This window comes from Pseudorca crassidens, chromosome 10, assembly GCF_039906515.1.
Source record: "Pseudorca crassidens isolate mPseCra1 chromosome 10, mPseCra1.hap1, whole genome shotgun sequence".
NCBI classification, from domain to species: Eukaryota; Metazoa; Chordata; class Mammalia; order Artiodactyla; family Delphinidae; genus Pseudorca; species Pseudorca crassidens.
In genome coordinates, this window is record NC_090305.1 from 39,412,277 (window position 1) to 39,425,219 (window position 12,943).

The 12,943-nt window shown below is 53.6% G+C and overlaps 1 protein-coding gene across 9 annotated transcripts in view; it reads right to left on the bottom strand.

The window, feature by feature from the left end:
* Positions 1–626: 626 nt before the first annotated feature.
* Positions 627–12,943, bottom strand: part of ZNF76 (zinc finger protein 76) — a 31,507-nt gene continuing 19,190 nt past the window's right edge. For 3 of the 9 annotated variants that reach the window (XM_067753250.1, XM_067753249.1, XM_067753248.1), the window contains exons 3-14: positions 10,083–10,163; positions 9,890–9,967; positions 8,460–8,659; positions 6,291–6,407; positions 5,876–5,951; positions 5,157–5,282; positions 4,866–5,045; positions 3,837–4,070; positions 3,579–3,742; positions 2,703–2,867; positions 2,048–2,161; positions 627–1,496 (exon numbers count right to left, since the gene is read on the bottom strand). In XM_067753250.1, coding sequence (XP_067609351.1) covers positions 1,392–1,496; positions 2,048–2,161; positions 2,703–2,867; positions 3,579–3,742; positions 3,837–4,070; positions 4,866–5,045; positions 5,157–5,282; positions 5,876–5,951; positions 6,291–6,407; positions 8,460–8,659; positions 9,890–9,967; positions 10,083–10,163 — 1,640 coding nt within the window. In that variant the 3' untranslated portion in view covers positions 627–1,391. Of the gene's footprint in view, positions 1,497–2,047; positions 2,162–2,689; positions 2,868–3,578; positions 3,743–3,836; positions 4,071–4,865; positions 5,046–5,156; positions 5,283–5,875; positions 5,952–6,290; positions 6,408–8,459; positions 8,724–9,889; positions 9,968–10,082; positions 10,164–12,943 lie in introns of all 9 variants that reach the window. The other 6 variants (XR_010946866.1, XM_067753252.1, XM_067753251.1 and 3 more) reach the window with 6 other exon arrangements.

Sequence of the window (12,943 nt, forward strand, 5' to 3'; positions counted from 1 at the left end):
CAAGAGCTCTTTCCATCAAGTCCCTTTCCCTGCATCCCTTTCTTCCCACCAGGGCTGGGCTGGTCCTACCATGTACTTTTCAGTGGGGTCTGACTGTGGCTTTGGAATTCCATGGCCCCAGACACCTAGGTGGGTACCCCCGGAGCTGGGTACCAAAGCTAGGACTTGAGCACCAGGCAGCAGAGGCATCAGAGACCCTGGGTACCTTGGCAAAGGCACCCCCCCCCATGGGGCTTTGCCCGCTTGGAGCAGTGGACTGTGTGCTGTGTGTGGTGGGGTTCTGATGACATAACACAAGGTAAGGTAGAGAAAACAGAGTTCCTCCAGCCCACCCATCTTGAGGCCTGAGACCCAACCGGAGCCTGGAAGCAGTGCTCACACTGGTCTTGCTTGGCTACCGGGAGCCTACTTGCTCAGCTGTGGGCAGGAAGCCACCGGCAGCTCCTCAGGGCTTCTCTCATACCAGGGCTTCCTTCCCCCTGTGCCTCTGGGAGGGCAGGCCTACCAGCCGGGCACAGAGGCTGAGTGAGGTTTGTGCCCGGGATACAGGGCCAAGAGCCTGATTTGACCAGCCCTGCCACCAGGGACCGAAGCTGAAAGAAGGGAGGAGGAGGGAGGGACCCAGGTGGAAACTTGAAACTTTTATTAAATACTCATTCACCCGTTTGCCACCACCATCCAGAGCAGGAAAAAAAATTATCAAAATGGAATTAAAAAAAATAAAACCAATTACACCCAATCCCCAGTATGTACAAGGCTGCTCCCTGCCTCTCTGCCACAGAGAGGTTGGGGAGCAGCTGGGGGTAGGGGTGGGGCTGGGCACCTTTTCTCCAGCCACAAGCCCCTGAGCAATTCTGACTGCGGTGGCAGAAAGTCCCTGCTGCCAAGTGGCCAGACATCTCGGCTGGCCTCCGGGGAGGTGGTTATTGCTGGGAGGGGCAGTGCTGGACCCAAGCTGCCCCTACTGGGCTGAAGGGCTGTCTGCCTTCTCCCCTAGTGGGCAGTGACCAGTTGGAGCAGAGGACCAGTCCCAAGAGCAGCCCCAGTTGCCACCTGAGAAGGGGAGTGGACCAAGGGCGGGAAGGGTGTTTTCTAGAGAGAGGAGAGGGTGCTCAGCTGATTTTGGGGGGAGGACACCCCAGGGCAGCCTGCTGATCAAGCTTGTCCTCCTTAGCTCCTGAGGATGACACACTCCCCCGATTCCAGCTGCTTGGCCCTTCTCTTGGGCAGGATCCCTGTGCCCTTCAGGCCATTTTCCTGCTGCCTTCTTGCCCTAGAGACCTGTGTGGCCACCTTCCACGTGTCAGCCACAGCCTGGGCCCTTGGAGGCAAGGATGCCTGTACGGCATGGCACCTCTTCCAACATGGTGTGGGACCCAGCCCTCTCGGGCTCAGCAGCCGCTCTCCGAATCTGTGGTCTCCAGGGTCACAGTCCCTTGCTGCATGGCAGCAGTGGCTACGCTGATGGCCTCCTCTAAGGTCTGCTGCTCCTCCAGCTGTGGAGAAGGGGGAGGAGAAGGAAGGAGAGAGTGAGACCCTCCTTCCTAGATTCCAGTGGTAGTATATGAGGCCTACTTTTTTGAATCTCCACCCACCCAGTGCCAAACACCTGAGAACTTAGTAGGGCCCCAAGGAACAGGAAGTTCACTCATAGAGTCCTATTAGGCTAGGCGTGGTGAGGAGCCGTGGAATGGTCCAGGGTCAGACAGGGCAGTCTGCTCACAGAAGGGGAATGACTGATTGGAGTCATCATCTACTTCAGCCTCCTTATTTTCCAGATGAAGAAACAGGGACACGAAGACATGAAGGGTTTAGACCACCAGGGAGACTGCCATCGAAGTTATCCTGAAGGTCAGAAGGGGCTCCCTACCCTGACTCAGTCAAGAAAGAGCCTGAGACAGGTGTGTGGATGCAGGCAGAAAGGGATTTGTCCTCTGAAATGGGCTCTTTTTGAGCCAAATGCTGTCCTCTTCAAGACCTCCCTCTAGTTCCCCTTCCCTTCTAGTTCCTTTCTGTGGCCACAGTATCCTACCAGACCTCAACTCACCTGCACCGCAATGTGAGTTCCATTGGCTGTGGCTAACAGCGCCACCTGTTGATGATGAAGAGATGCTACACTGGAGTCCTCAGCCACCACAGTCCCAGAGGTAATGATTGTGACCTGAAATATAGAAGAATGAGGTTTTCCAACACACCTACATTACTCTCCCAATCCCCAATCCAAAAAATCCCTCCAAGCAAGGTGGCTGGGAACAACCCAGAAGGAAATGAATAAAACCATTATGGGTCAGATTAATTAATTAGCTTGGGGCTCAGAGCTAAGTGGGGTTGTATTTTACTTTAATTTACAGCCAACTTAATTTAGGAATTTTGAATCACAGAAGCACAGACTGTAAAAGCTCCCAGAGATAATCTAATCCCCTCATTTGAAGATGGACTAAGGTTCACGGAAAAGTACCTTGCCTATGGCAGCAGAGCAAATTAGGGGTAGACAGATTTAGAAACTGTCTCTTGACTCCCAGTGCAATGCTTTTCAACAAGAGTTGCTGATGACCCAGAGAAGATGTAGGGAAGACCCTTTATGTGTGGGAATCTTGGTCCTCGTATGAAGGCTTGACTAATTAAGCCTGCACTTTAGGGCTCATCCCACAGAAAGGAAGGACAAGAGAACAAGAAACCCCAAGCAAACCGCCTGGCCATACGGGCTGCGTCTGGGTGCCATCGGCGCTGACCATGGTGACTGTGTGTGTGCCAGATGTGGCAAGGTCATCATCATGACTAGGGATGGTGAGGGTGGTACTGCCGTGCTGGGTCACCATACTGATGGCACTCCCCAGTGCCTGCAGGTCTTCTGGTGACAGGCTGACCTGCCAACAGCAAGGAAGAAGATGAGCTGGGAGTGGAGGGGAGGGCTGTCTGAAAGCCCCTAGGCAGATGAATCTGCTCTCCCAGAGCAGGTTCACTTATTGGTAAGCTAGAAGATTAGCTTCTTGTCACAGGGTGGAGGGAGTCAGGACAAGCAAGTAAAACAGGCCCTAGGATGCAAAGAGAGGCTACACTGGAAGAATTCTGCTGACCACACCTACTTATCACCACTTTGCCTCAGGGCTCTGTTCCATGCAATTCAGGGTCTCCACCTAATTTCATCCTCCTATCAACCCTGAAAGTCATAAGTGCACTTGACAGTGAGGGTGCTGACAAACGTCAGGTTATACTGCTGGCTAGAAATGCCAAGTTTCCAGATCCCACACCATGCTCTGGCCCGTGTACTGACATGTCTCTCTTGAGAAGGACATCCAAGTGTCTCACTCAGATGAACGGGACCTGTCATCCTCCAAGTAAAGAGGGAAACTACTAACTGTGCTCCAGAAGTCACAGAGACTGAGCTGGAAGCATGAGGAAGAGGGGGGTGCTGTGTTACAAGACTTGGTACCCTCGGCCTCAGCTCTGAGATCCATAAGGCTAAAAAACAGAAACTGGGTGGACGTAGGGCTGTTAGAACTTGGAGCTCCCCAGAGACAGTGGGAGAGGGTACCAGCCAGAGTGGCCCACCCTACCTCTACCCCCAGTGTCTGTACCTGCTGGGCACCATCCTGAGTGATCAGAGCCACCTGGGGGGCCCCATCTTCCTCGGTCACCATAGCCACTTGGGCAGGGATGTCATCACCCTCTTCTTTCACCTCCGACAGGTAAGCAATGCGGGGTCGTTTGGGTAGCGGGTTCTCCTCGGCTGCAGAGGCGGCTGGGAGAGGAGAGCCCAGGCTGACACCTGCCACCAGGTGGTCACGGGGAGGCCCGGCTTGTCCCCACTCTCACCTCCTGCCCACGCCCCTCACCCTCGAGCTGCTGTTGCTCATAAAGGGCCTGCTCGCTCTCCTCCGTGGCCTCCAGCTCGCCGTGGGCGCTGCGCTTGTGCATGGCCAGGGTAGAGGTCTGCCGGTAGGTCTTGCCGCAGGTGCTGCAGGTGTAGGGCTTGCAGTGTGTGTGCACCACATGGTGCTTATACAGGCTTGAGTACTCGGTGAAGCGCTTCCCGCAGCCTGGCACCGTGCAAACGTATGGCTTCTCCCCTGGGGACACTGGGCTGTGAGGGGGGTGGGACCTGGGGCTGGCAAAGGGGAAACTAAGGGGATAGGAGCGGGGGACAGGGTTGGTGAAGGGAGAGCCAGAGGGAGGAAGAGGGACTGAGATCTGGGACTCTGAATGGACAGAGTTGGGGAAGGTGGCCAGTGGAAGGCAGAGGGGACGTGAGTGTGGGACCACGGAGCCCAGAGACGAGGTGGAGAGAAAATGGCAGGGGCAAGGCCGAGGCTAGTGAAGGGGCTGGTGGGGGGCGCTGGGGGCTTGTGAACAGAAGAGGCAGGAGATAGAGAGGGGTGACTGATATGTCAGGTACGATGGGAGAGTGAGGGGACACATGCGTCTGGGAGATGACACAGAAGGCTGGACAGGGACGTAACACTGGGGAGGGTGAGGATACACAGGAGTCACATGGACAGTGGATGAGGTGAGGAGCTGAAGATGACATTTCCCTCTGCTTTTTCCCCATCACGCCTGACCCTGGGCTTTTTCTGGGAGCTCAGCTGGAGGGGGAGAATTTCGGGTGGGTATAGAGAGGCAGCAGGGAGCTGAGAGGGCCAGCAATGCCCATCAGATTGGACCTAACTGCTGAAGGAGGAACCGCTCACTGCAAGTGAAAGAGTGGTTCTGGGGATATGGCCGAAACCACCGAAACCCCGTGCCCTGCCCACGGACCAGCCTGGAATGGCGTTCTGGGCTGCGCGTCGAGAACATGTTTAGGTCAGAAGCCTATGGTAGAGGGGGCTGGGGCCTCAGGGGTGGTCCTTGCATGCCAGCTGGCCCACCTGTGTGGATGCGCACGTGATTCTTGTAGTTGGTGGCACTGGTGAAGCCACGGCCACAGTGGGGCTCGGGGCAGGTGTAGGGCCGCTCGCCCGTGTGGGTGCGCACATGTACCTTGCGGATGTTAGATGTGGTGAAGGAGCGGCCACAGCCCTCAAAGGGGCACCGGAAGGGGCGTTCACCTGTGGAGATGGGCTGTGTGAGGGTGGCTCTGAAGGGGTCTCACGGAGCAGGGCGAGCCCTGGGCTCAGAGCCGGGTCTGAACGGGGCAGGGCGGGCAGGGCCCAGCCTACCGGTGTGGGTCCGGACGTGCTTCTGCAGGTCTCCGGAGGTCTTGAAGGCCTTGCTGCACAGCTCCTCTGGGCACTTGTATGGCTTCTCACCAGTGTGGGTGCGCACGTGGCTCTTCAGCCCATATCCTGTCCGCGTGTGGGAGGGAGGGAAGGAGGGGTGAGAAGAGCATTGGGTGGGGCCTCATCCTCCACCAACTCTTCTTCCTAATTCAGAGGCTCTCCATCTTTAGGTCTGCTCGGCGAGGCTCCGGACCTCCTCTGGCACAAGAAGCCTGTGTCTGCCTCTATCCCACTCCTGGCTGGGCAGGTAAGAGGGGCCGGAGAAGCCCACTCTGCTCTCCTTCCCTCTCCAGGGGAAGCTGGTGCCGTTCCAGAACCAGTGTAAGAGGGAACCTAGAGAACCTATGGCTAAAGGGCCTCAATTCAGAGGGAAAATGAAGCCTAGAGGGATTCAACCGACCACCCGGCACCCCCAGCTGGTGGGTATCAGGGCTGACGCAGAGGCAGGTCTCTCTGCCAACCCCCAGCTCCTGCTGCCTCTTGCCTCTGTAACAGGGTTTCCTCCAGAGACGGCGCCCTGCATCAGAGCACTCCGACAGCAGTTTCTCCAGAAAGGCAGCCTGGTGCTTGGCTTCCTTGAGGGAGTTGCCAGAGCTAATCTAGAACCCTCTCCCCTCAACTGGAAGCAGTCCACCTTGGTCCCCATCCAGGTAGGCTACCTGTGGCAAAGGCCTTTCCACAGCTGGGGAAATCACACCTGTATGGACGGTCACCTGTATGAGCTCTCTCATGTACCTGTGAGGACAAGCAATCATGTAATTCAAAGGGACAAGGGTATGAATGGGCAGTTTAGTTCTCGTTAGGGCCCGGAGTATCAGCATTGGCCACCTCCTTTATTTTCCTTCCTCTTCAGCTGAGATGCCCCCTCCAGAGACCCTTCCCTGATTCTCTTCCCTCCTGCATTCTTCATGTGTGTCAAAGCCCTCTGTGCTGACTTTTCTGTACACTCATCTCTTCCTTCCAGGAGGCAATGAGCAACTCGAGGTCAGGGACCAGTTCCAGTCAAAGCGGGAAGGCAGAATTACAGCCTGCTGGGAAGATAGCAAGGCTAAAAGCTCTCTGCAGCAACCTTACCTTTAAGTGATGAGCGGTGGTATAGAGACGCCCACAGCCCTTGTAGCCGCAGCGGAATGCTCTGTCCCCAACCTGCTGTCCTTTGCCATTATGGGGAGCCTGGCTGTCATGCAGAACCTGAGGAAAAAAATCTTGGGGTCCCTATATGTATTCTCCTCAATGAAAGAAGGGAAGAGGTAGGACACAGGACCCAGCTGGCCCCTTAAGACCCAATAAATAGGGTTAAACCTACCAAAGGGGAGAAGTGCAACCTGGGTGACAGATCCAGATAGATGGAACAGACACCGGGGCATGCTGCAGAAGAAATGGGGCTGGCACGTGGAGTCACCACCCAGCTCTGATGGATAGAGGAATGACTAAATGTCATAGGGGCTGTGACAGCTTTGGGAGAAAGGGCATCTCTTAGACGGCTAGGTAAGGTAGGGGAGGAGCGGTCTGAACAGCCACACTTGAGCTGGGTGGTGACTCCACATGCCAGCTGCCCCTTCTTTTGACCACCAACCTAGGAGGCGCAACTCTGGACATGTTTATCCTCTGATGGGAGGAGATCCCTCCCTCCCTGGGGGAAACCTGTGTTTGGAAGGGGCATTAACAAGTGGCCTGCTGTGGGGATGAGCTCACCTGCGTTCACCGGAAGTGAGGTGGTCACAATCAACAAACTGCACAAGCGCCCAGGGCAGGGCCCGAAAGTCCCACCAGAAGCCTCAGCTCCAACCACGGCACCCGGCTATCTAACAAGTCGTTCCCTTCCCTTTCTCCTGCGAACACCCTTTTCACACCAGCCTCTGGCTTCGTGGAGCCCTTACTGTTCTTCTGCTTTCCTGGGCAGAGTCCTGCTGGGACTGTCCCTCAGTCTTTGTTTCTGGGACACTATGGCCTTCCAAGGAGCTCCTGAAACAGAACTCTGGAAGTCGTGGTGAGCAGGACACAAAAGAGGGAGACCAAATCCATGGCAAGGTCTGTCTAGTCAGCTCCAGGTCAAGGGGTCAAGCAGCTGACAAAGTTCCATGGATACTTAAGCAGCTGGTGGGTGGCAGGAGAGGGTCACAGGTGGCCAGGCCTGCTCGGCAGGCTAACCCGCTCAGGCGTTCGGATTTCATTCCCACGTCCCACTGGCTCTTGAGGTAATGAAGGGAATCAAGGAACTTCAGGGCTGGAGGCGACCTCTGAGATCATCTGGCCCCCTCTCATCGTATGAGACAGGAACAAGCTGAGGCCTAGGAGGGGAGTGACTTACCCAAGGTCAGACTAGGTAGAGGCAGAGCCAGCACAGATCTCAGGGCTCACAATTTAAAGCTCAGTTGTCTTTCCAACGTCCGTAAGCCTCAAATTAGGCTTCTAAAATACACCTGAAGGAACTGGAGTGGGAGTGGGCATAGCCCAGAGGGGCCTACTGCAAAGTTTTGTGCTTCAATTTGAAAAGACACGAGGATTTCCTTTTCTCTTTTATGATACAGCCACATTAGTTTTATTATAAAAATAACTCCCCCCAATCTTTGGGTAAAACGGGTGTTCCAGGAAGCCCTGCCACATCTGCCCTGAGGCGCTGCTGTTCATGGGGAGAGGGAACACCCTGGTTTGGAAAGCTCACAGATCTCTGTACCGGTTCCCCCTACGGGCAGGACCACGGCCCCAGCAGAGAGAGCTTAGACTGACTGATGTTTGGAAAGCCAAGATCCTTTTTCTTTGCAGCTGAGCTACTGTGCAAGCCTTGTGTTCCAAGAATCCCAGCTGCTCTGTTACATCTGCTCTTGTCACTGCCTACTGAGGTTATTTTCCCAAATGACTTAATAAGTCACAGAGAAGAAATAAATACAAGAACATCTGACCTCCGTGGACTGGAAAACTAATAAAATTCACTGGCAAGGCAAGAGCTTTCTCAGACAGTACAGCCAAAGTGAAGCTGGGCCTAAATTCCCACCGTACGGATATCGCTGTTTCCTACAGCTGCCTTCCCTCTGCACAGACAGCATAAACAAGCGTTGAGTATACACAGCTGTCGGCGGCCCTGGCCAGGCTGTGATGCTTATCCGAGACGATGACGTGTGAGAGATAAGTCGGGGGAGCCAGTGTGGAGGGGCAAAGGAAGTAGTCCCGGCCATGTCCAGGCACAGGACTGCCCTTGTCCTCTAGAAAGGTGGCAGGTTTGGCAGGGCCAAAAGAGCTCACCTTGCTGGCGTACTGCTCCAGGGCCACCACTGTGTCCGCACTGAAGCCCTCATCATCCTCTGTGGCCAGGTCCTCCAAGCCCACCTCTGTCTGCACGGCCAGGATGGTGCTGTCGGATGGCACAGCCACGGGGTGGTGAATGTAGGCAGTGGAGCCGTCTTCCAGCTGGACGGCTTCCAGGGCACTGGGGTCATAGCCTTCTGCAGGGAACATGCGGTTAGCCCAGATGCTGCACAAGGGCAAAAGACGCGGCTGGGACCTGGGCTTTAAGGTAACGAGAGGTACATACACCAAGGAGGGTTTTAACCTCGGGTTTCTCCTGGTCCCTCACTTTGGCGATTCACTCTGGCTGGCCTTCCTTCTGGGGCAGCCTCTCCTAAGGATGAGGTCTCCTATGGAGTACCGACTGGGAACCCACAAGCTCCGTGAGGACCCAAGGGGACCATCATCTTGGCCTAGATGACCACAAGAACCTCCTAACTGGTGGCCCCTCACCCCCTCATTCCCTCCAGGCAGCAGAGCATCCAGAGGGATCTCTGCAGGACACAAATGCGATCACGTTACCTGAGGCTCTAAACAGTTCAACCATGTTGCATCTGTCTCAGGATAAAGACCAAAACCCTTATCCTGAAGCTCCAGTGCTCTGGCTCCCGGCCTCTCTATTCAGCTTCATCTCACCCACTCTGCCCTCACCCCCAGGACTTGAGCTCCTAGTAGTTCCTTGGACGTGCCGTTCTTTCTCCCCGCCCACCCCCGTTTCTGGACCATACATGCTGTTCCTTTTGTCTGGGGTACTGAACCCTCCCTACCACTGCTCTTCCCCAGCTAAGCCCACTTCACCCTCCAGCTCTCAGCTCAAGTGTCACTTCCCCAGAGAAGCCCTCCCTGAGCCTGAACCCCGTTTGCAATGATCAGTTCATCATGATGGTTCATTTCAGGCCTATTTCCCCCACTAGATTCTAGGAGAGTAAGGGCTATGTCCAACTCTGTTCTCTCTTATATACTCCACACCTAGTACCATGCCTGGCACGCAATAATTGCTCAAGAAACTACTTGTAGAAGGAATAATCAATTATTCTTCAATACCTTAAAAGCTTAATTCTTAAAAAAATGATAGTTAAGTTTTTAGTCCTGGTCTTTGATGACGTCATTGGGTCCTATTTAAAGCCCTAAGAATTTGTGGCTGTGCTGGAGCCAAAGCCGCCATCAAGGCCCAGGCTGCAGACCCCCGTGCTCAGCCTCCCGGGGGCAGAAACAGCTGTTCCTGTGGTCCACGCCAGGGAAGGCAGGCGAGCCTGCTGATGCAGGTGAGCTTGGAGACCACAGCTCCATGTCTCTGCCCCAGCTCCCAGGGTGCACAGCTCCAACCCCCAACCTCTGCCAGTTCTGCTTCCCTTCCTTCTTGCCAGTCGTGATAACTGTGACCCCACCTTTGGGTGTGCGGTGTATGTAGGCCATGCTGCCATCTTCCAGCTGCACGGGCTGTCCATCCTCAAAGGAAAGAGGTTCTGTAACGAGAGCAATGCCTGCCTTTCTCTGGAGCTCCGTGTCACAGAGGTGGGTCCTTCAGTGGGGGCTGCCTGGCCTGCCTCATGAGGCAGGGGTGTCTCAGGATGCCCTCACCTTTCTGCACTGTCACTTGGTGAATGTATGCAGTGGTCCCGTCCTCGAGCTGGATCACTTGCCCTTCAAGAAGCTTCTCTCCTGTGGAGGTGGAAATGGAGAGAAGCGGGCCAAGCCCAGAAGAGGGCTGAGGGACACATGCCTGTTTTAGCAGAGGCCTGTTGGAGGCACAGACCGTGTGTCTAAGCACAGGTGACATTCTCCATGTTACCTCATTCCCTCCCTCCCAGGCCTGTGCCTCAGCGGTACCGGGGGTAGAGACATCCTGCCATGAGGAACCCTATAGCTCCTGGCAGATTCCCTTCCTGTCACTCACAGGAGGAGCAACTTCCTTTATTATTCTACCCACACCTGGCAAAGTAGGGACTTCCAACCTGGCAGTAAGCTGCTGAGATTGAGCTAAATGGCAAACAAAGGATGCCCTGAAATGTGGGAAGGCCCCAGTGCGTCAAAGTTCAGATCTGACTCAAACTAGCTAAATCAAAATACATTCCCTTGTCTCCCACTGTGGCAGTATGCCAAGACCTAGACCCTCTGATAAGGCAATATAGCTTAGAGGTTAAAAGCAGTGGACTCTGGAACCAGTCAGGCCTCCTGGGTTTGAATTTCAGCTCTATCTCTTACTAGCTGTGTGATCTTGGACACCTTATTTAACCTCCCTGTGCCTCAGTTTCCTCTTCTAAGAGCAAAGGCTCTTAGGTTTAGAATTAGAATTAGATAGGCCTCTCCTTATGTCCAGTGAGTTTGAGAGGGAGAAGGGGTAAAGGAAGTGAGAAAGGGAAGAAGGAAAGGGAGACTGAAGACTTAATGACAAATGCTTTCTTTGTTCCTTTCTTTACAAGTTTCAGGTTTAGGAATTTGAGCTCCTATGATGTGGGAGAAGGACCAGACAGCTACTTCTGGCTCACCTCTGCTGATGTCTCCCACTCAGAAGAATTCCCAAACTTGTCCCCAAACTGAGTTTTCTTGGGTCAATAACTAACAGCTCTACAACCCAGCCAGAGGCAGGTAAGGTGGAGACAAAGATAAGAAGCAGGAGTGAAAGGCAGTTGAGATGAGGGGAGAGTGACTCCCCCTCTTCCCTCCCGCCCAGCAAGCAGTAAGCTACCCTGCCTTTTAACACTTTAGCTGTCCTGGCAAGGGCACCAGTACATGGGGTTCTGAAAGTGTCATCAGAGCTTCTGCTAGCGGAGTGGGTTCTGCTTCAAGGCGGGAAACAAGATGTTGAGAAGAGTTATTTGGGAAAAAATTTCAATCTAGAATTTCCTTTAACAAGCAGAGATGACAATGGGGAGAGGCAGGGGGGAGAAGAGCTGACCGTCAGGGCCCTCATTCCCCACTACAGAGGTGACTGTACGTTCCGGTTTGCCTGGAACGGTGCCAGCACCTTTATTCACAGCACGCTCTTCCACTCTCCAAAGTGTCGGCTTTGAACAACAGGTTTCACGCTTACCCTAATTATAGGTAACTGTCATAAAATTTTAGGGCTTCCGGCTGGCTAAGCTGGGCCCAGGCAGAGCTGCCTGCTGACAGAGATGAAAGTGTCCTGGTCAAGAGCATCAGAGGAGCTCACCAGCAAGAGAGCTGCCTTTCAGGACAGTGAGGTTCTGGTTCCTGAGGGCCAACTCTGCTCTCAGCAGTGTGAAATCTGTTGTGTGTGTGTGTGTGTGTGTGTGTGTGTGTGTGTGTGCACTCGTGTAAGCACACACTACAGCACCATGGAGGAGGCAGAGAACAGAGCCAGGAAGAGTGACAAGAGGAAGATATAAACGGAGAGGTGGGGGAGGCAAAGAGATCCAGACATAAGAAGACAAGATGTAAGAAAAGAGTGTGGCTTTCTCAGGCCAAGTGTTGCCACTTGTTTTGTATTCATTCAGTCAACCATTAATTCATAACAGAAGACTGAGGCATGGGAATTACCTGGGTCCACAGAGTAAACACAGCCCCAACTATAGTTCCTAAGTTCTTCCATCCCACTGAGACTGCTGCAAAGGGGCAAGACCTGTGATGGGAAGTCTGCAAACAGAGGGTTGCAGGCTTCACAAGTATTCTAGAGAAGTTCCATTACCACAAAAATGAAGCCAGCCAGACCCATACATCATCATATGGAACGAGCTTATTGATGAGTTTAAGGGGCCTCTTTGTCGTCGTCAGGAAGCAGATGATTTAAAATGAAATCAACAAACAATTTATCTGTAAGCTTGGGACCTGAAATACATTTCGACAATGTGTTGAAATGAAGGAGGGCAATGTTACAATGACAGTGCAGTCATGTGGATGGCGGTGCTTACAGAGTCCAGAAATGACAAAATAAAGAGTAGGAATGAGGCGGTGTTTGGCCAGTGCTGTCCAAGAAAGACACGCATGCCATCTGGCAAGCCTGAGAATGCTGGCGAGAAAGAAAGAGGCTGTCAGGATGGTGAGCGTCCCTGGCCAGAAGGCCCTGCCCTTCAACAACGCTCTGTTCTGACTCCACGCCCTCCTTGAGAATCTGAATTTCAGGTAAATCTGAATTTCAGATAAACAATGAAGTTTTTTTTAGTACTTGGTGTTATTATGTTACTGTTTTTAATATTTAATCCCATGTTTATACATGTCTTCCTCATGCAGTATGTGGAACATACTTATACTACAAAATTATTCGTTGTTTATCTGTAATTAAAATTTAACTAGGACTTCCCTGGTGGCACAGTGGTTAAGAATCTGCCTGCCAATGCAGGGAACATGGGTTTGAGCCCTAGTCCGGGAAGATCCCACATGCCACGGAGCAACTAAGCCCGTGCGCCACAACTACTTAGCCTGCGCTCTAGAGCCCGTGCTCCACAACAAGAGAAGCCACTGCAATGAGAAGCCCGTGCACC